This window comes from Somniosus microcephalus, chromosome 3 (genome assembly GCF_052327205.1).
Source record: "Somniosus microcephalus isolate GS21.2 chromosome 3, FLI_Smic_1.0, whole genome shotgun sequence".
NCBI lineage: Eukaryota > Metazoa > Chordata > Chondrichthyes > Squaliformes > Somniosidae > Somniosus > Somniosus microcephalus.
Window position 1 is genome coordinate 144,375,215 of NC_140989.1, and position 21,688 is coordinate 144,396,902.

Genomic DNA, 21,688 nt, shown 5'->3' on the forward strand with positions numbered 1-21,688 from the left:
CCCAACCCAAAACCACCTACCAAGATCAATTCCTCATTCCTCATACATGGTGCGACCCTGGCACCCATTCAAAATTAACTTTGATGGCAAAAAAGCTTCATCCTGGCACAAAAGCCAGGAATTTATGTCAGGTATTCATTTTAATAGAGAATCATAGAATCTTACAGCACAGAAAGAGGCCATTCGGCCTGCTGTCCCTGTGCCAGCTCAAATTAGTCCTCTTTAAATACATGCCCAATTGCCATCTATTTTGCCTTAACGAGGCTATGGCATGAATTGAGCATGATCTAGCACACAAAATGCAGGTGGAAGGAGGATCATGGGCAAAAGGATGTAGGCGCCAATCGAGCCTAAGGCCCGCTCATCCAATTACAGGAAACTTTGGTTTATCCGGAGGTTAACTGTCCGGAATGCTCGAGTCACCGGCAAAAATCAGGAGCAGTTTCGTTAGGTTTTTTTCCTTTTCGTTGCTTTTTTTTCACCAGTCAGGCTCTGCAAGGTCTCACTGAAGCTGTTGCTAAGCTACAGAGACGCTTGCAAGGTACGGCCGACTGTTTAGAAGCTGTTGCTAAGCAACAGGGTTTGTTGCCAGATACGGAGCTCAAAATCTCTATGTTTCAACATTAGCGCTGGTTTGTCCGGCAGTTTTGATGGGACGGCAACAGCTCGGTCCCGTCGGTGCCGGATAGCACAAAGTTTCCTGTACCTGATTCCCCTGTGCCTTCACATCCTGCCCAGCTGAGTATAAAATCTACTTCAACACACCATAGGCTTATATACAATGCTATTTTTGAAGTGACTGCTTTTTAGGAAGGGTCAGTGTGAGCTTTTCTGAAGCTGTTGATGAGTTTTTGCTAGTTTTCTAGGTTGCCGTGTATAACTCAGATAAATAATGATCCACACTGACTGTCGGAGTAAACTTCCGCAATCAACCTAAGAGTTAAATGTTAACCATGTAGAAATACAGAGTGCAGTGTAGTGCGGTTACTGACGGACTGCGTTTGACTCCTGCCAAGTCAAAGTAGAAACAATGTCCAGTAAACTGGTTTGCATTAATGACTTTGAACAACGTGCGAAAGATATTCTTCCCAAAGCGGTGTATGATTATTACTGTTCAGGAGCAGACGAACAACAGACGTTAATGGACAATGTGGCTGCTTTCTCCAGGTATACTTGAAAATTCATTTCAGACAGACAATCTTGATTTGCTTTGGGTATTTGTCAATGTATCTGGAAAAATATTGCTCTGTTAAATCTAAAATTATTGTTTATATTTGTGGGCGAGCACTTAACACCAATGCATGACATTACCCAGTCTGCTATTTTAACACCAGCACAACCTATTTATTATACACAGCTTAATACTCTGCTAAAATAGTGGTTGAGGAATTTCATATGACGCTATTAAGTGTTTGGTTGTAATTGTCACCAACTTATATATTGCTAACCGTTCTGTTCAACAGTTTAGCCTGAATTGTAGGGGAAGTTTTAAAGCGACTTTCTCTGTTTGGTGGCTGAATGCTTTGAACATTGCTCACTATAAGGATCTGATGATGGCTGACCATAAATTAACATTTTAATTATGTTAATATGTTTTTTCCAGAATAAATAAAAATTCTGAAATGTCAACCGAACAATACAGAGCCCAATGCTGTTCTTCTCTGCTCAATATTCCTTTCATTTCCCGCTTTTTTATTTTGTTAAACCTGTTTATTTGCTCATACTAGTCCGAACTTTTTTTTAATTCATTCACGGGATGTGGGCATCACTGGTAAGGCCAGCATTTGTTGCCCATCCCTAAATGCCCTTGAGAAGGTGGTGGTGTGCTGCCTTCTTGAACCAGTGCAGTCCATGAGGTGAAGGTACTCCCACAGTGCTGTTAGGGAGGGAGTTCCAGGATTTTGACACAGCGACAATGGCGGATCGGCGATATATTTCCAAGTCAGAATTTATAATGGGGAACAAAGAAATGGCAGACCAATTAAATACATATTTTGGTTCTGTCTTCTCAAAGGAGGACACAAATAACCTCCCAGAGATGTCGGGGAACATAGGGACTAATGAGGGGGAGGAACTGAAAGAAATCAGTATTTGTAGGGAAATGGTGTTGGGGAAGTTGATGGGATTGAAGGCCAATAAATCCCCAGGGCCTGATAATCTACATCCTAGGGTACTTAAGGAAGTGGCCCTGGAGATAGTAGATGCATTGCTGGTCATCTTCCAGAACGCGATAGACTCTGGAACAGTACTCATGGATTGGAGGGTAGCTAATGTTACCCCACTATTCAAAAAAGTGGTAGAGAAAAAGCGGGGAATTATAGACCGGTAAGCCTGACATCGGTAGTGGGGAAAATGCTAGAGTCCATTATAAAAGATGTAATAGCAGAGCACTTGGAAAGCAGTGACGGGATCGGACAAAGTCAACATGGATTTACAAAAGGTAAATCGTGCTTGACTAATCTACTGGAATTTTTTGAGGATGTAACTGGTAGAATAGATAAGGGAGAACCAGTGGATGTGGTGTATTTGGACTTTCAGAAGGCTTTCGATAAGGTCCCGCATAAGAGATTAGCTTGTAAAATTAAGGCACATTGGATTGGGGGCAAGGTATTGACTTGGATAGAGAACTGGTTGGCAGATAGAAAGCAAAGAGTTGGAATAAACGGGTCGTTTACCGAGTGGCAGGCAGTGACTAGCGGGGTACCGCAAGGATCGGTCCTAGGACCCCAGCTGTTCACAATATATATTAATGATCTGGACGAGGGAATTGGATGTAGTATCTCCAAATTTGCAGACGACACAATGCTGGGTGGGAGGGTATGCTGTGAGGAGAATGTTGTGAAACTCCAGTACGATTTGGACAGGTTGGGTGATTGGGCAGAAACATGGCAAATGCACTATAATGTGGATAAATGTGAGGTTATCCACTTTGGTGGCAAAAACAGGAAGGCAGATTATTATTTGAATAGCAATAGATTGGGAGAAGGCGAAGTGCAAAGAGACCTGGGTGTTCTTGTGCAGTAGTCGCTGAAGGTAAGCATGCAGGTGCAGCAGGCGGTTAAGAAGGCAAATGGTATGTTGGCCTTCGTAGCAAGAGGGTTCGACTACAGGAACAAGGATGTCTTGCTGCAGTTGTACAGGGCCTTGGTGAGACCGCACCTTGAGTATTGTGTGCAGTTTTGGTTGCCTTATCTGAGGAAGGACGTTCTTGCCATGGAAGGAGTGCAGCGAAGATTCACCAGGCTAATACCTGGGATGGCAGGAATGACGTACGAGGAGAGATTGGGTCGATTGGGCTTGTACTCACTGGAGTTTAGAAGATTGAAAGGGGATCTCATCGAAACCTATAAAATTCTGTCAGGCCTGGACAGACTAGATGCAAGAAGGATGTTCCCGATGGCCGGGGAGTCCAGAACTAGGGGTCATAGTCTAAGGATAAGGGGTAAGCCATTTAGGACTGAGATGAGGAGGAATTTCTTCACCCAGAGAGTGGTGAACCTGTGGAATTCTCTACCACAGAAGGCAGTGGAGGCCAATTCATTAAATATATTCAAGAAGGAGTTGGATATATTTCTTAAGGCTAAAGGGATCAAGGGATATGGGGAGAAGGCAGGAACGGGGTACTGAATTTGGATGATCAGCCATGATCTCATTGAATGGCGGAGCAGGCTCGAGGGGCCGAATGGCCTACTCCTCCTATCTTCTATGTTTCTATGTGTGTGACTTGGAGGGGAACTTGGAGGTGGTGGTGTTCCCATGCGTTTGCTGCCCTTGTCCTTCTAGGTGGTAGATGTCGCGGGTTTGGGAGGTGCTGCCGAAGAGGCCTTGGCGAGTTGCTGCAGTGCCTCTTGTAGACGGTACACACTGCAGCCACTTCGCAAAAGAATTTTCTTCAATCGGCTTAACTGCTAACAGTCCTGCTGGCTTAGCTTTAATTCTCTCTTTGTTTGAATGTTGTTTCTCTCACTTTCTTCCTCTTTATGGCTTCCTTTAGAACAGATCCACTCCAGTTCGCCCTCTTACTGCTCTCACCCTATCGGTATTTGGCAAATAGCAAAGAGGTCATTTGCACTACAGATTCAAATAAATGATTCTCTGGTCTTCATGAGATCAAGAATCAAATAAATATAAAAAAAAGTCATAACATTGAGTTGGCTTCATGAGGTTGCCCAACATTGACCTCATTATGTAGTCACAGAAAGATCTCAGCCCAGATTAGGCCTGGAGGAGGTGGTGGTGGGGGCAGTAATGTGAGGGATGGGGTGGGTGGGGTTACAGTCAGCAGGGGTGTAAATAGTTCCTAAATGCTCCAGCTCCTTAAAGGTTGCTTGATTGTTGCTGGTCGGAAAACTGAGCACCGCCATTTTTAGATGTTGCTTTTGGAAGTGCTTCTGTCTTGTTTGGCTTCATCATGCTGGGGAGTGAGATGGGGTGAGCCATTGCACAGGCTTCATTGTCCTCCAGTGTGCTCCGCCCCAGAACAATTGGACTTTCTAAGGAAGTGCCCAGCAGCAGCAACTTGGCTGAAGTAAGCACTAATGCAGTGGCTGCATCTCAGAGTGATGCTCCATCCAACCTATCCAGTTCCCCTTAAATGACAAAGGATATGCTAGGAAGCAAGAAGAAAGAGTGAGTCAACCTAGCAATCAGCATGGCCGTACCAGTTATATCGAATGAGCCTGCATAAAGAGGCACAGGCCTACTTCAATCCCAAGAGACATCCACTATCTCCCAACAGACAGCCACCTCATTTCTTTTTATGTTCATGGGATGTGGGTGTCGCTGGCAAGGCCAGCATTTATTGCCCATCCTTAATTGCCCTTGAGAAGGTGGTGATGAGCGACCATTTCAGAGGGTAGTTAAGAGTCAACCACATTGCTGTGGGTCTGGAGTCACATATAGGCCAGACTGGGTAAGGATGGCAGATTTCCTTCCCTAAAGGACATTAGTGAACTAGATAGGTTTTTACGGTAGTTTCATGGTCACCATTACTGATACTAGTTTTTTAACTCCAGATTTATTTAATTAACTGAATTTAAATTCCCCAGCTGCCGTGGTGGGATTTGAACTCATGTCTCTGGATCATTAGTCCAGTCCTCTGGATTACAAGCCCAGTAACATTACCACTAATGTTAAGCACATAGCTGGACCACGGGATTTAAATGTAGAAAGCAAAAAAGATATAGGAGTTGATTTGAACTCCCCTCCCCCCCCCCGCCCCTCCGCCTGACGGTAACCAGGCGGGGGTGCAGTTATAATGGAGCGGGGCGGGGGGGGGGGGGACTCCTTTCCCGCCCCGATCTGGCCAACTGTAATATTAAATTACAGGCGGCGAGGACACCCGCCCAAAGCTGCCGGGGTGCTCTTTATATATGCAGATTGGGCTCCTATGATGTCATCGGGGGCCTGACCTATTTTAACCTGAGGCCTGAGCGAGGGAGCAGTGATGGCTTCCCCGCCAGGCTAAACCTGCCGAGTACAGGAGCCAGAAGAGGCCCAGCAAAGGTTATTTTTTTAATTTAAAGAAACATTTCTTTGTGGGCAAGGAGAAGCAGAAGTGCTCCTCTGGGCCCTACGAGGAAAGCTTACACATCCCCTGCCCCAGGACCCCTCTACCCCTTCCTCCAACCAGAGTTCCACTCCTGGAGCACTTACCCTGTGCTGGGGACTATTCTGCTAATTGAGTAGAATGGGCCTATATTCTCTGGAGCTTGGAAGAATGAGTGGTGATCTCATTGAAACATAGAAGCTTCTGAGAGGGCGTTGCAGGGTAGATGCTGAGAGGCTGTTTCCCCTGGCTGGAGAGTCTAGAACTAGGGGGCATAGTTTCAAGATAAGCGGTCGGCCATTTAGGACTGAGATGAGGAGAAATTTCTTCACTCAGAGGGTTTTGAATCTTTGGCATTCTCTACCCCCAGAGTATATTCAAGACTGTGAGCGATAGAATTTTGGACTCTAAGGGAATCAAGAAATATGGGGATCGAGCAGGAAAGTGGCGTTGAGGTCGAAGAACAGCCATGATCTTACTGAATGGCGGAGCAGGCTCGAGGGGCCGTTTGGCCTACTCCTGCTCCTATTCCTTATGTTCTTAATGAGGATTTGAGATTAACCTCTAACTCAGGAGTTCAAATGGAGAGTTGAGTTCCTTGTTCTACTTGTCTGTGACCTTTTTGTTGTACTAACTGGCTCGTTGAGTTGATCGATCAAAGTCCGATAGTTTCAGAGTGTTCAGCAACCTGTTGGTGTTCAGCTTGTGTTGCAAACACCTTCAGAACATGGGCAACTTTCGAAAGTGGTGAACTAATTTAACTGCATTACATAAGAAATAAGAGCAGGAGTTGGCCATTTGGTCCTTCAAGCCTGCCAGACAGCTGTCTAATTTTTATATCTGTTGGTGGGTGTCTCCAGAGGTTTGTGATAGATTAGCGTTGCTATGGCTTTGCAGACCTCTATTATAGTGCACACTTGCCACTGTTTTTAAAGTTATTAAGCTGTTTTCTGTAGTCCTAATTCCTCCTTTGTTTTTGTAGCTTTTATTTGCTGTGGGGCAAATGTAGCCACTTCTGTTCTGAGCCTACAATTGCCTCTTTTAAATGTATTCTTTTATTACATTTTAAGGCTTGAGCTTCCTGCAAACTTACATGTGTTTTTTGCCATTTTGCTTATCAGCACAAATATATCAGACTTATTAACAAAGGTCAAATGGTTAGTTTTTGGTTATTAAGCTATTTCATTGGTGTGATTTTATCTAATGTTCCATTCAATGTCTTAACTTGTCATTGGTACAATTTTGTAAAGTCGTTTAGATGGCACTGGGAGTGGCATAAGGAGGAATTTTAACTCCCCGCGGCCGGGGGGAATGGGGCTGCAACAGAGTTAAAATCACATCAGGGGACTTACTGCCCTATTCCCACTCAATCCCCACTTGCCGCCATATTAACAGCGCAGTGTTTTTAGGCGTCTGAGATGCCCACTGCAAGCAGGCGAGTATGTCATGAATACTTTCAAATCGGGGTCCTATAGTCTCATTAGGACATATGACTTTAATGTGATAGAACGGAAGTTACAGCAAACACTGAACCCGTTAAATAAAACCTTGGTTCCTAAGGGCCATTGGAAGCAGTATTTAAAGCGGCACTCACCTGCAAGCACTCAGACCATGGGTATCTGTTTGCTATTATGTTGTTTAGATTTCCACAGGAGAGTTTGCCTCAGAGATAGCTTTTTTCCCCCGCATTTTTTCTGCTTCCACACCCTCAATGAGTACACAGCTCATGACGGGTGCCATTCCTGCTACTTTAATCTGCCTGCATGAAGGAAAAGGAGCAACAGCCGCAGCAGCGACTGTGCTACCACAAGCAGCAGCAGTTCGGCATCTACCGTAGCCATCCTCTTCTCTACGGTTGCCATCCTTTCCGCGGTGATGCGTTCGTGCGCCAATGCCTCCACAAAGGCTCTGCTCATGTTAGCGTTGGACTCCTCCAGCCGCTCCACACTCGCAGTGACCCTGGAGACAAAACCTGCCAGAGACTCCTGCACCTGTTCTGGAGTTCCAGCACCATTCTCCTTCTGGATGGACCCGGAGGCACAGGGTCGACATGCAGTGGAGCCGAGCTGGGAGCGCCCCGCGCCCTCCGATGAGGACTCTCCACTGCTGTCCCTGTCTCCACCATCTGCTGATGCTCACTTGTGAGCTGTGATACACCAGGTGACAGCGCTACTCTATCTCGCGAAGGTCCCACCGATGTGAGAGTGTCTGCACTGGTGCTGGGTGCGCTTAATTCTGCTGACGGAGCGCACTCAGAGGTTGCAGGTTCCTCTGAGGAGTCTTCCAGCTCAGCCGCTTCCCCCTGGACAGTGGGGAAGGGGGACTGTCGATGGTCCTGTGGGGGAGTAAAGGCATGAGTTAGACATGTGATATAAACGTAGCATGCACATTGAATAGTGCAGATGATCATAAGTCAATCTGTTTGAGCATCAGAAGCCATATCAGTCACTCATGCAATGTCAATGAGAGAGATGCAAAACTATTCTGTCACCAGCTTCCTCTGATCTGTCCGTCTCCCACTTCCACATCCTCCTCGGCGCCAACGATCTCTAGGGCCGCCTCCTCTGCGCTGGTAAGATGGGCTACCGAGGCTGGCCCTCCTCCGGTCTTCGCCCTTTCCCTCTTATTGTGGGCTCTCTTTTCCTGCAATGAGGGACACAAGTGGAGTTTGAGTGAGAATAATGGAGTGAGTGTTGATAATCTGTAGCATAAATGCTTAGAAGGACACAAAGATGGAGTGAGGTCCCAATACTAAGGGCCCTCCCTGTGTGTTGTAAGTTTTTGTCATAGCATAACAGTGATAGGGAGTGTGAGGGCAGCATAGTCGAATAGTTAATTGTGCACATAGAGAGAGAGGGAATGGTTACAGGTGCAAGGGATGTAAAAGTAAAGTGGGATGTGTAAGAGTAGATTGACAATGCAGAGTGATGGTGCTGAGAGGAGATGGAGAGCAGAATGAGGGTAAAGGTGATGCTATACTCACTGCCTGTTCGGACAAGGTCATTGAACCTCTTTTGGCACTGCAGCAGCCAGGTTCTGCTGCCCATTGATCTGGCACTCACCTCCTGGGCAACTTGCAGCCAAACAGCTTTGGTCTGCTGGGGAGGTTTTTTCCTCCCAGAGGATGGAAACAGCACCTCCTTTTGTGCTCTGGCTCCCTCCACCAGAGCATGGAGTGAGTCATCATTAAAGCGTGGTGAGGCCTTGGGCCCTGAAGTCGACATTGCACTAGCTCCAAAAACTATTTTCAACAGAAGCAAACACAAGCGTTTAGGCACAAAATGAACCAAGGCTGCTTGGAGCCCTTAAATGCAGCTGGAGAAATGACGTCATCGGAGGAGAGTTTCAGGCCCAAAAAACTAATTGGGCCAGGGGTTCGCACATGCTGGGAATCAATTGGCCAATTAGGGCAAAATCGCAATTTTTTTTCCCGCCCGACAGCGGAGGCGGGATCGAGTCCCGCCGACCACCTGACTCGCACCCAACCCGCCACCAATGGCAAAATCGAGCCCTTGGTGTGAGGGCCTGGGTGCAGTGTCGATGGACATTGTCACATGCTCCATGGAAGATCTGCAGAGTGCTGATGCCCTGCAACAGGGTGCTACATCAGCAAGTAGCGGGCTCCTCCAAACTTTCAGACGTTGTGCAGCAATATTTTGGCAGCCTTTCTAATACATCATACAATTGCATATGTGCCGAAAGGAGTTTTCTTTTGAAGTCGTGGAGCTGAGCTTTCCCTTCAGCAAGATGTCTCCTGGGCTATCTTTTCCACTAGTCCCCACTTATGCTGGGTGTTTTACCAAATGCAGACCCCTCTAAATCATTCTCTAACCCACTCGGACGTCAGTTTCTGTGCTGGTGCTTGGGAGGAATGGAAGACGTGGCGGTGCATCTTCTGGAGAATAGTCTTCCTCTGAATCCTCCTCGACGGGGTCCAGGTGCTGAAAAAGACCTAGAGAAAGAAGATAGAGACAAGAATTAGCATGGCACTGACCGACTAGACAGTAACTGATGTCCGGCTTCACGATGCGACATGACGTTGTCAAGCTGGTTGAATGTGCAATTGTTTTAGGTAAATGGAACTGTACAAGGAATAGGCAGACACCATGCTCAATTAAGCCCCAAAGCTCACCATCTCTGCAACCTTGCCTTCTCGCTGAGCTAAAAATGATGTCCGGGAGACCGGGACTGTCTGCACCATGTGGTTTAAGGCCTGGATGTTGGGTGGTCCTCGCCTGGTCTTGCTCCTCTCCCTACATTCTGAGGCATTTTTTCCTGCAGGAATAGAGGGAGAGAGTTACTGAGTGGCTATTGACAAGCAATGTGTACATGTGTGGAACTTCATGCAGCATATATACTGAGTGCAAGAAGAAGTAAGTTAGAAGCAGGGTGTGGAGGTGTTCATTGGAAAGAATGTGGCTGTAGTGTGAAGTGAAGAAAGGGGTCATTAGAAGCCATCCTTGTGCTGCAGTTGCTAGAAATAGGATTCTAGTGGGATGCTGTGAAGGCAGCTAGCAAGAGGTGAGTGTGTCTTTGGATTGAGAAGAAGGCATGGTACAGCATCCCCTTCTGGAGAAGGAATGTGATGCAGTGGAGGGAAGTGTTCAGAATGCTGGGGTATAGGAAGAAAAAGCCTGTTGCCAGGTGTTATGCAGAGAGATGGCAAAATGAAGACCTGTATTCACCCTTATTACTCTGGTTGGTTACTTGAACCTTTTTCTGCATTGAATCCAGGTCCTGGGGTGTTGATCCTTGAAGTGACCAGCTCAGCCACCTCTCTCCAGGCTTGATAGATGTTGGCCTTTGGAATCTTCTTCCCATTCGTTGGAAAGAAACCATCCCTCCTTGCTCTCACCTCTTCCACTTGGACCTTGGGGAGAAAGGGATCACATGAAAATCAACCCCAACTTGTCTCATGAATTTGGTCCAGGGGGTTGTTGGGACTGCAGAGTGATTTGATGGAATAGTCTGGGTACCAATAACCAAGTCACAGATTTCCTAATGTTGTAGTAACCCTAGTTCAGTAGCTGATGATTAACGTAGCATTTGAACATCTGCACAGAAAGGACAACTTGCTGGGTGGTGACTCTACCTGGGGAGAGGCTGACACAGACAGGGGAAGCTTTGCCATTGGCCTTCTGTGAGCAACTTTTGGATTGACGCAGAATGCTGAGGTGCGGCTTCAGAAGTTTTATTCCTGTTGCCTTAAGCTTTAGCAACTGAATGGGGTTGCCAGATAGGAGCGTTATTTTAAATAGGTTAATACTTCTGCTAATTTAGCAGTGAGATGAATATCAAACAGATGTGTTCGTGTTTGTACAATAGTATCCACAGTATAGTTCGCCGAGCGATCAGCTTTACTCGCACTGACTTGGGGAACATGCACAACACGTGACCATTACTTTCTTTCAGTGCAGAGCAGTCTAAATCTGACAGTGTAGCCGTCTTAAGATCATCCTTAATTTGGTTACTACATTAATTTTAAAATCAATTGGTTCTGACAGGCGTTTTAACACAGATTGCAAAAGGAAATTTTTATACAGTAGCCGTTTCCTATCTCTCGATGTAGCTAATGCTTTATTGCAGTGTAATTATACTACAGGCTGAAAAATTCTTGGGCTGGATTTCCCCTGTTAGTAGTCCAGAGTGTAATATCTCCAGTATACTCTCTTTAATACAGAACATCTCTCATTGGGATACAAGAGAAAATACTTTCAGCCTAAAGAAGCACTGCTAAAAAGAATTGTTTTATGTCTTACATCTGGGAGGAGATACTTCAATTTGTACAGGTCAGCATGCAGTCTTGGCAAATCTATCTGATTTTTCACAATAGATTTTCCAAGTAGAAAATACCTGTTTTTGAGGCACCCAGTGGATCCAACTACAACTGACTGACATTCACCTTGAAGAGAATGGGCATCCTTCTTGCTGCTGGTTACCAACCCCATTACTTGACTTGGTAGCTGCCCGAAAAAGGCACAGATTCCAATTTTCTTTTACTCCTTGTGAGGAAACACCTTGGTCTCTACTCATTGGCAACTTTCTGATGGGGAAATCACTAGATTGAGCCTGACTCTTACCATCCTCTGGTATAGCAAGTTAGTACATCCTGGAACAGGCCTGTAGATCATTTGTAACTCTCCTGTTTGTCTTATTAGATGGCGACTATGCCCACGTGTGCTTAGGGATGTGTCAAACATGGACTTGTCTGCAACTGTCTTGGGACAAAGAATTAGCATGCCCATTTGTGTTTCTGCCACTGCTATGCAACGGATGGCACATCCAGAAGGAGAAGTAGCAACAGTAAAAGGTAATCAGTGTTATTGTAGGACTGAAATAATTTTTTACTGTTAAACTTTGCCTCTGCAGCTATACATTTTCTTAGGTCTCCCTTTGGCCCCATAATCACTTTTATTGGCCCGGATTTTGCAGTAGAAATAATGGTGAGGCTGACTGCGCTCACCGTTATTAAAGTATAATTCAGACAGCAACTTCCAGTGACCGCACATGTGCAGTTAAATGCCCAAATCTGGAAGTTGCTGTCCGAGATGTGATGTTCCTCCAAAGCTTCCCGAAAATGGCATCTCGCCATCTGACTCACCATTAAAATACATTGAATTGCTTGAAGTTCCTGTGCTTACCTCATAGATACGGACTAAACTCACCAGAAAAAGTTAGGGCTTGTCCGTTACATTGTAAGTACCCTTTTAAAGGCATGATAAGTTTTAATTAATGCCAAACAACCTCTCTGGCACTGAAAATTAACTATAACAAGTGTGGTGTCTTATTCCTTCAGATCTTAATTATTGTTGGAGATTTTAAAATATTTAAAAAAAATATTTTACTTTTTCTTTCTGTCTCTTTTATCTCTCCTACTTAATCCCTTCTTTCTTTACCTCTCTTTATTTCTCTTTCTGTACCTGATTTTACATTGAATGAACTATTCTAACTGACACTTCCTGGCTCAGACTCTACGCTACTCATTAACAATTCTTCAATTTGATTGGTTAAGGAGACACAGTTGCTTTCCCTGTTCACACAGATTCCAGATGCCCTGTAGAGGGCGCCGTGCTGTTTGGGTTTTTGACCGACAGCAACCTCCAGTACAAAAGCCCACAGAAAGTCTATGAGCCAGTGCAAGTCCAATGCCGTTCATTCGTCACTGACCGCAGAGACCAGCCCAGAGTGTTTCTGCATGTTTCTAGATTCATCCCAGTGAACCCATTCCTTTTTTTCCCTGCAAGACTTGTAGAGGTCATTTTTCGGCCTTTGACTTTTGATTTGTTTGTTATTCCGTTTAGAGTCATGCTTGTTTAGCCTGAGTTTGCTGATTATGTATTTATCCTGTGCTCAGAATTATTTGTTTAAAGTGGTTCTGCTGATCAAGTGTTGGACATCATCCTCCAATCCATTTGCTTTGGTTGTTCTCGCATCTCTTTGAAGTTAGACCTGCTAAAGTTAGATACCAAACGCCTTGGGGGTAATTTTGACTTTGGATCAAATGGGTGATATCGATTCAACCACCTCTCCCGATTTTTATTTCCATTGACTTCAATGGAAACATAATTTGGAGAGGTTTTGTAACCAATATCGTCCCTTTTACACTATCGTCAAAAGCCAGACTTACCCCCCTTGTCTTTGGTAAATCGGAATCACAGGTTCATCAGTCTGTGCTTACTGCCCCCCCAGGGATGCTATGACTTCCGTTTGTGACTAACAAGCACCCAAGTCCAGGAAAAATTACTGGACTTCAATCAGGACTAGCAACTCTGTTTGATATTTCTCCCCCTGCCTCTAGCCCAGGGATATTCAGAAGCAAAATACTGCGGATGCTGGAAATCTGAAATAAAAACAGAAAATGCTGGAAACACTCAGCAGATCAGGCACTATCTGTGGAGAGAGAAACAGAGTTAACGTTTCAGGTCAACAACCCTTCGTCAGAACTGGAACATTCCTGATAAGTGTGCATCTCTAACTTTTTTCCAGTTCTGACGAAAGGTCACCGATGTGAAACGTTAACTCTGTTTCTCTCGCCACAGATAGTGCCTGATCTGCTGAGTGTTTCCAGCATTTTCTGTTTTTATTCAAGAATATTCAGGCCTGTGTGAGAACTGCCACCATTGCTATGACTGACGAACTGAAATCAGACCAGATATAAAATCTGTGATCTTCCTTACCAGTATGGCTCTGTATTACTACAGTCAATGGATTTACAGAATGAGCTTCTCATTATAATTTCTGTAAATAAACATTTTTCCACATTTTATGAAGTTTAATTTGTGATTAATATATTAAATGAAAGGATGGTTCACAATTTATAACAACAACAACAGCAACTTACCTTTAATATAACACCTTTAATGTAGAAGAACATTCCCAAGGCGCTTCACACTGGCATAACCAGACAAAAACAGATGCTGCAACAAAGAAGGAGATATTAGGAAGAATGACCAAAACCTTCATCAAAGAGGTGGGTTTTAAAGAGGGTTTTCAAGGAGGAGAGAGAGATGGTGAGGCAGAGAGGTTTAGGGAGGGAATTTCAGTGCGTGGGGCTTAGGCAGCTGAAGCCACGGCCGTCAATGATGGGGCGAAGGGAGGATGCACAAGAGGCCAGAGCTGGAGGAAAGGAGAGTCCTGAGGAAGAGTGGTTGTAGGACTGGGAGAGGCCACAAAGATAGGGAGGGACGAGGCCATGAAGGGATTTAAACACGAGGATGAGAATTTGTCTATTGGCCCTCTATCATTTATGGTTATCCAAAGCGGTTGTTCTGTGTATGAATAGGCTATTTATTTAATAATGGAAGTTAGTTGTCAGTAGTGCATGGTACGTGATGTGACATTATGAATATAGTCTTGGGCTGAAAATATCGTGGACTGAGATGTCACATGATAAGAAAGGGGCATGTGACCCATCAGCCTGCTCCTGCTGCAGACCATGGGGGTGAAATTCTGCTCGTCAATAATTATATTAAAGTTGGCACAAGTACAAAATTTATCAAAGGGAGAAATTTCACCCACCAATCTACTCTTTCATATGCTACATACCTGTTTTGGGGCTGATTTTAAATGTAAAGGAGGATAAGAATAACATAAAGGGTTAAGTAAATCCTGGCATAGTGAACAAACAAGAGACTACACAATCTTAAAAAAAAAAAGCAGGGCTGCTGTTAAATGCATTTAACTGAATGCTGAGAGCGTTTAGGAACAGAAGTAGGCCATTTAGCCCCTTGAGCCTGTTCTGCCATTCAATGGGATCATGGCTTATCTGTAACCTACCTCCATGTACGTACTAGTATGAGATTGTGATGTTGGTAGGGATATCAGAAGATGAGAATGAATTCAAAAGGCAGGCAGAGGACAGTATTAAAAGTTAGGGTCACTACAGAATCTGTTAAAGGAGAAGGAGGCTAACAATGATATATGATGAAGTACAAAGATTATTTGTAAGGACAATGGGAGAAGATTTTCTTTGGCCGTGACTTTTTTTTTATAAGTAGGTTTTGACTTTTGTTACACTTGGTGCACAGAGAGAACCTTCCACCAATGTTGTAGAAGTCGGTGGGTGACTTCAATCAATCCAGCATCAAATGGACGTTCTCCAATAGAAGTGATGCAACACAATCAGAACTAACAAATGCAGTACAAGCTTGTTGTTTGATCTAAAGGGGGGCTATTTTCTGAGTGCGTGCTGGCAGCGGGGTACCTGGCCCTCTGCCAATGCATGTTGGAAAATTGTGGTCACATTGCCCAGGAGGCTTGGTATGTGCTGGCAATCGACCATGTTCCACATTGCCAAAGTGTACTCAGAAAATACATGATAATGGCCCAGAAATTTGGGTCGGGGGCTTCCCGCGGGTGCAAGCCCCCGTCCTGCACTTACCTTGCGCGCCGGCCGTTGAGCTGTGGGCCCCTGTGGAATTCCGATCCGGGGCCTGGTCCAGCTGCTGGCGCGCACTGCTTGCGTATCCCAGGGGCGGAGTTAGTTCGAAGCATCCCCTGGGATCACGCGGGCCATGGGGAGCCAATTGGAGCAGGGAATGCTCCATTCACAAGTCTGACAGGAAGTTTTTTTTTTAATTCATTGATGGGATGTGGGCGTCACTGGCTGGCTAGGCCTGCATTTAGTGCCCATCCCTAATTGCCCTTGAGAAGATGGTGGTGAGCCGCCTTCTTGAACCGCTGCAGTCCATATGATGTAGGTACACCCACAATGCTGTTAGGAAGGGAGTTCCAGGATTTTGGCCCAGCGACAGTGAAGGAACGGCGATACAGGTCCAAGTCAGGATGGTGTGTGGCTTGGAGGGGAACTTGTAGGTGGTGATGTTCCCATGCGTCTGCTGCCCTTGTCCTTCTAAGTGGTAGAGGTCGTGGGTTTGGAAGGTGCTGTTGAAGGAGCTTTGGCGAGTTGCTGCAGTGCATCTTGTAGATGGTACACACTGCAGCCACAGTGCGCCGGTGGTGGAGGGAGTGAATGTTGAAGGTGGATGGAGTGCCAATCAAGCGGGCTGCTTTATCCTGAATGGTGTCGAGCTTCTTGAGCGTTGTTGGAGCTGCACTCATCCAGGCAAGTGGAGAGTATTCCATCACACTCCTGACTTGTGCCTTGTAGATGGTGGAAAGGCTTTGGGGAGTCAGGAGGTGAGACACTCGCCGCAGAATTCCCAGCCTCTGGCCTGCTCTTGTAGCCACAGTATTTATATGGCTGGTCCAGTTCAGTTTCTGATCAATGGTAACCTCCAGGATGTTGATAGTGGGGGATTCAGCGATGGTAATGCCATTGAATGTCAAGGGGAGATGGTTAGAGTCTCGCTTGTTGGAGATGGTCATTGCCTGGCACTTGTGTGGTGCGAATGTTACTTGCCACTTGTCAGCCCAAGTCTGAATGTTGTCCAGGTCTTGCTGCATATGGACACGGACTGTGTCAGTATCTGACGAGTCTCGAATGGTGCTGAACCGTGTGCAATCATCAGCGAACATCCCCACTTCTGACCTTATGATGGAGAGAAGGTCACTGATGAAACAGCTGAAGATGGTTGGGCCTAGGACACTGCCCTGAGGAACTCCTGCAGTGATGTCATGTGATTGAGATGAATGACCTCCAACAACCACAGCCAACTTCCTTTGTGCTAGGTATGATTCCAACCAATGGAGTGCTGTCATACTTAGAAATACTATGGGCCCTTCTTACAAAACATCACTAAATCTTTAAATAATTTTTTTTTTTTAATCACATTTTTTAAATAAACTATAAATTAAATTAAATAACTATTTTAAACAATAATTTAAATTTTTGAAAAAAGTAATTTTATTTTCTAACGGGGCTAAAAATAAACTTACCTTGCTTTAAAGTATTTAAAAATAATAAACCTGTGGAAAAAGTTTTAATTTTAATTAATTCACCATTTACCTTGTAAAAAGCAGGCCTTACGCCTGCTTTTCACATTTCTAAAGTCTGCAGGCTTACCTTCCCGGGAAAACCTGTATTTAAAAAAAAACAACAAAGTTCAATGCGCACGCGCAGCCTCCCCCGCGCACGCGCAGCCTCCCCTGCGCACGCGTTCGACCTCTGAACCCCTGCTTTCAGGGGAACGGAAGTGCCGGTTTCCCGCGCATGCGCAGTGCATGCAGGAAACCGGCACTTCCATTGGGCCTACGGGTGAGTACCCTGTGCGTACTCACCCGTGGCGACCCGAATTTCTGGGCCATTGTGTCAAGAAGACAAACTCACATCTAGATATGGTTCTTACTGGTGATCAGGATCGCGTCCACAATGGAGGAGTGGGACCTTTAAGAGTTGGTGGCCACAGTATGATTAACGTTAATATTATTTAGTAAAATATATTAATAATAAAAAATACTGGTGTTAATAAAAGTGACCTGGAAGCTGTCATATTGTTGTGAAAACCCAACCGGTTCACTAATGTCCTTTCGGGAGGAAACCTGTTGTCCTTACCAAGTCTGGGCCGAAATGTGACTCCAGTCCCACACCAACATGGTTGACTCTTAAACTGCCCTCTGAAGTGATCTCACAAAAGCACTCAGTTGTATCACCACCATCTCGGGTAACTAGGGATGGGCAATAAATGCTGGCCTTGCCAGCGATGACTGCATCCTGAAAATGAGTTTAAAAAAAAATCAGCATCAGTAAGAACCAGCCCAAAGATATTTTTGATTTTATCAAGATAAATTCTCAAGAAATGATGGACAAACTAAAATAAATTAATTGGGATATATTGCTGAAAACTATCTCCATTGGGGGGAAAAAATACTACTAAAACCATAAGCAAGATGACCATATTGTTGCGTTTGCAAGGATGACTCAGTGACAGCATGTAGAAATCAACTCGTGTTGTTTTGATGGCCGATCCAACGAACTCTTACAGGCCAAGGCAATCGAGTACCTATCACCAATGTCAGACATAATATAACGATAACAGCACTATCAAACTTCATGTGCTAGAGTAACTCTAATGCAGCACTGTAACCCAGTGTGCAGACATAACATTTCCTCCTCCCTCACAGAATTTCAAACATGAAATGTAGTGACAAAGTCCTGTAGGTGGCCAAGGCGAGAACATGTACGAACAGGCCGAGGTGGGGGCTGGTGAAGAGCAGGCTGAGGTGGGGACTGGGGAGGAGCAAGCCGAGGTGGGGACTGGTGAGGTTGTGGCTGAGGCACAATATTTGCTTGAGGGTTGGCTGGCTGAGCCACATGTGCATCCCGCCACACTGGGGGTAAGGCTTGGGGGTTAGATCCGTATAATCCTGCATCAGGGGGTGCTGGCACCTTCCGAAAGTGGCTGGCATGCCACCGAGAGCCGTCAGTGAGGCAGAAAGTGGCTGGTCCAAGTTGGCGGCTGATTTGGAGAGGGGAGGACCAGAATGAGGCCATCTTATTATTGCGGTGAGACCTGCGGACTCTGACCCAATCGGAGACTGAGATGTTGGGCGCCTTGGCCCTCTTCGACTGGTCGAAGCGGAGTTTCATCTGCTGTCTGGCGACTGTGGCTTGAGCCCGTGGAGCAGGGCTCTGAGCTAGCGAGGGGCGGAGCCTGCCAAGGGGCAGCATGAGCTCACAGCCTAGCATGAGGGATGCGGGTGAGACCCCTGTAGTGGACTGCTGGGAGGCTCTAGTGCAGCAGTGTGTGGAGGAGGGCCTTGTCAAACGCACACCCCTGGGATAGGTGTGCTCTGAGGCCATTTTTCAGTGTCTGGTTAAAACGCTCCACCCCCCCATTTGAGTCGGGTGGTAGTACGCTGTGCGTATGTGACGGATGCCCTTGCTCTCAAGGTAGGAGGAGAGTTCCAAAGAGACCATTTGGGGGCCATTGTCTGTGGTGATGGCCTTTGGATGCCCCCAGTGGGAGAAGAGGGACTCAAGGATATCGATGATGACCCGAGAGGTGACGGAGCCCATGGCAGTGACCTCTGGCCTTTTTGAGTGCAGGTCATAGGTCACCACTAGGAACCGTTGATGGTGGGGGACACCATGGATCTCCCCGCAGACGTCCAGCTGCAGGTGCTCCCAGGGCTGAGAGGGCCAGGCAAGGGGTTGCAGGGGTGGAGGAGCTTGGTGGCCAGTCTTGCCACTTACAAGGCAGGCTGCACAGTCCTTGACCAGGGCCTCGATTTCCCTGTCGATACCTGGCCACCACACTTGGTCTCGGCATCGTTGTTTGAGCTTCACTATGCCCAAGTGGCCCTCGTGTGCCATGGATAAAACACGCGCACGAAGGGCACTTGGGACCACAGTGCAGAGCCCACATGCAACACAGGAGTCATTCCAGCAGGAGAGCTCCTCTTTAACTCTGGAGTAGGCAGACAGTTCCTCAGGCACCTTGCGAGGCCAGCCATCTCTGATGAAAGTGCACAGCTGGGAGAGGGCCGGATCCTGTTCAGAGGCCTCTTTGAGCTCCTGGAGAGAGACTGTGGTTTGGAGAGGCGTGTGCAGCATCTGTATGATATCCTGTTCCACATGTTCAAAACCGACGAGTGGGACTGGGGCAGAGACAGTGCGGGAGAGCAGATCTGCAACAACATTGTCGCGTCCTGGCGTGAACTGGAGACTGAAATTGTATTGGCGGAGGCGGTCAGACCAGCGGTGTAGACGCAGTGGTCTGTGGCCCGTGCCGGATGTCGACAGCAGGGCAGTGAGAGCCTGATGATCGGTTCGCAGGGTGAAGGCACGGCCATACGTGTACAGGTGCCACCGCTCACATGCCCAGACGCACGCCAGCGCCTCGCGCTCGCCTACTGAGTACTTCTGTTCAGTGGGGCTAAGGGCTCAGGAGGCAAAGGCAATTGGTTTCTCCACTCCATTCTGTATCTGCGATAACACTGCCCCCACAGCTGCAGTGGACGCGTCGCAGGTGACAAGCTTGGGACTGGCGACGTCAAAGTGAGCCAACACTGGAGGCGACATGAGCTGCGATTTGAGGAGACGTACAGCTTCCGTACAGGCTTGTGGCCACACCCAGGGCTCATCTTTTCGCAGGAGCTGGCGCAGTGGGGCTGTGGTGGCTGAGTACTGGGGCAAAAACTTCAGGTAGTACCCAGTCATGCCAAGGAAGGAGGCAAACTGTGCTGCAGAGCTGGGTGCTGGGATGCTGTGAATGGCATCCACGTTTGACTGGAGTGGGGATATACCGTCAGCCAACAACCGAAACCCCACAAACTCGATCTCTGAAACTGCAAAGACACACTTTTCGCCATTCAGTTTGAGCTTGTGTTTTGTTAGAGCCGTGAAAACCCTGTGAAGGTGTTCGTCGTGAGTGGAGGTCAAGGGCCCGTGCACGACGATGTCATCCAGGTAGATGGCCACCCCAGGAATGCCCGCGAGCACAGAGGACATCACTTTTTGGAAGCAGCTGGGTGCCGAGCTAAGTCCAAATGGCATCCTGGTGTACTGAAAGACACCAGTGTATGTCACAAAAGCAGTGAGGTCCCTGCTGCTGGGGTGGAGGGGAACCTGTAGATAGCCCTGTCAAAGGTCCAGTTTCGAGAACAGGATGGAGCCATAGAACTGCGCTGAGTGTTCCTCTGACGTGGGTAGTGGATATTTGTCAGGGATTACGGCCTTATTCGCTGCTCGAAGATCGACACAGACGCGTAGACCACCTGACTTTTTCTTTGCGACCACCAGGTTGGATACCCATGGGGAGGCATCAACTGGTTCGATGATGCCAGCTTCCAGTAGCTGTTTTAGTTCAGCTGTGACCCCGTCATGGAGAGCAAGCGGGATGTGGCGCAGTGGCTGAATGACAGGGGTAACGGTGGAGTCAACCATGGGCTGGTGGGTGAAGGCAGTCAGGCAGCCCAGACCCTCGAAGAGTGCTGGCCATGTTTGGCGCCACGGTGAGGCGATGTGCAGAATCGCAGACCCGCCGGTGTCCAAGAGAGAAAAACCCAGGTCAGAGAAAAGATCCAGTCCCATCAGGTTAGCTCCTTGGCGTGCCACATGAAAACAAAAATCTGGCAAAACTTTTGTTCCATAGCGTACAGTGAGGTTGACTGAGCCCACTAGTTCAATTTTCGAACTACCATACCCGCAGAGGGCAGTGGAGGGCGCAGGGAGCTGAAAGAATGTTTGAATGTGTCCACATTCAGCAGAGACACTGGCACCGGTATCCAACAACAGAGGAATGCACACATCATTCAGGTTAATTGTGCATGACTTGAAAGCCACTACTGGCCCAGAGCTCACGTTGTGAATTATAGTGCTTGAGGACTGAGTATGTTCATTTGTAGCAACAGGGGCAGAGCGGCAGACATTTGCAAAGTGATTTTGTTTTCCACAATTGCGACAGGCTTGGCCGCACGCGGGGAAATTCTGCGCTCTGGTAGCATGTGAACGAGATCCACAGTTTCCACACTGTTGCCGCGGCAGCGCGCATTGCTGCAGTCGCGCGAGCATTACAGTGTCAGAGCTGTCGGGGCCGAGGGCGCTGTCACTGGGTGTGTGTGGTTGAGCCGTGTGTGAGAGTTCAGAGTGCAAGGGGGCGCTGGAGAAGCCGCTCACTGGATGTCTTGCTAGTTTCGCTGCACATTTGGCTGCAGACTCCACTTGAAAGGCAATGTTAACTGCCTGCGACAACAGCAGATCGTCGGACTCGAGTAACAGTCTTTCCCGCACTTTCACGT

General features: G+C 46.9%; 1 protein-coding gene across 1 annotated transcript in view; it reads left to right on the top strand.

Moving 5' to 3' along the window:
- Nucleotides 1–809: 809 nt before the first annotated feature.
- hao1 (hydroxyacid oxidase (glycolate oxidase) 1) overlaps nt 810–21,688 on the top strand; it is a 135,341-nt gene continuing 114,462 nt past the window's right edge. Inside the window, exons 1-2 of the mRNA XM_085981712.1 lie at nt 810–1,167; nt 11,707–11,858. Of these exons, the coding sequence (XP_085837838.1) occupies nt 1,031–1,167; nt 11,707–11,858 (289 nt within the window). The 5' untranslated portion in view covers nt 810–1,030. The remainder of the gene's footprint in view (nt 1,168–11,706; nt 11,859–21,688) is intronic.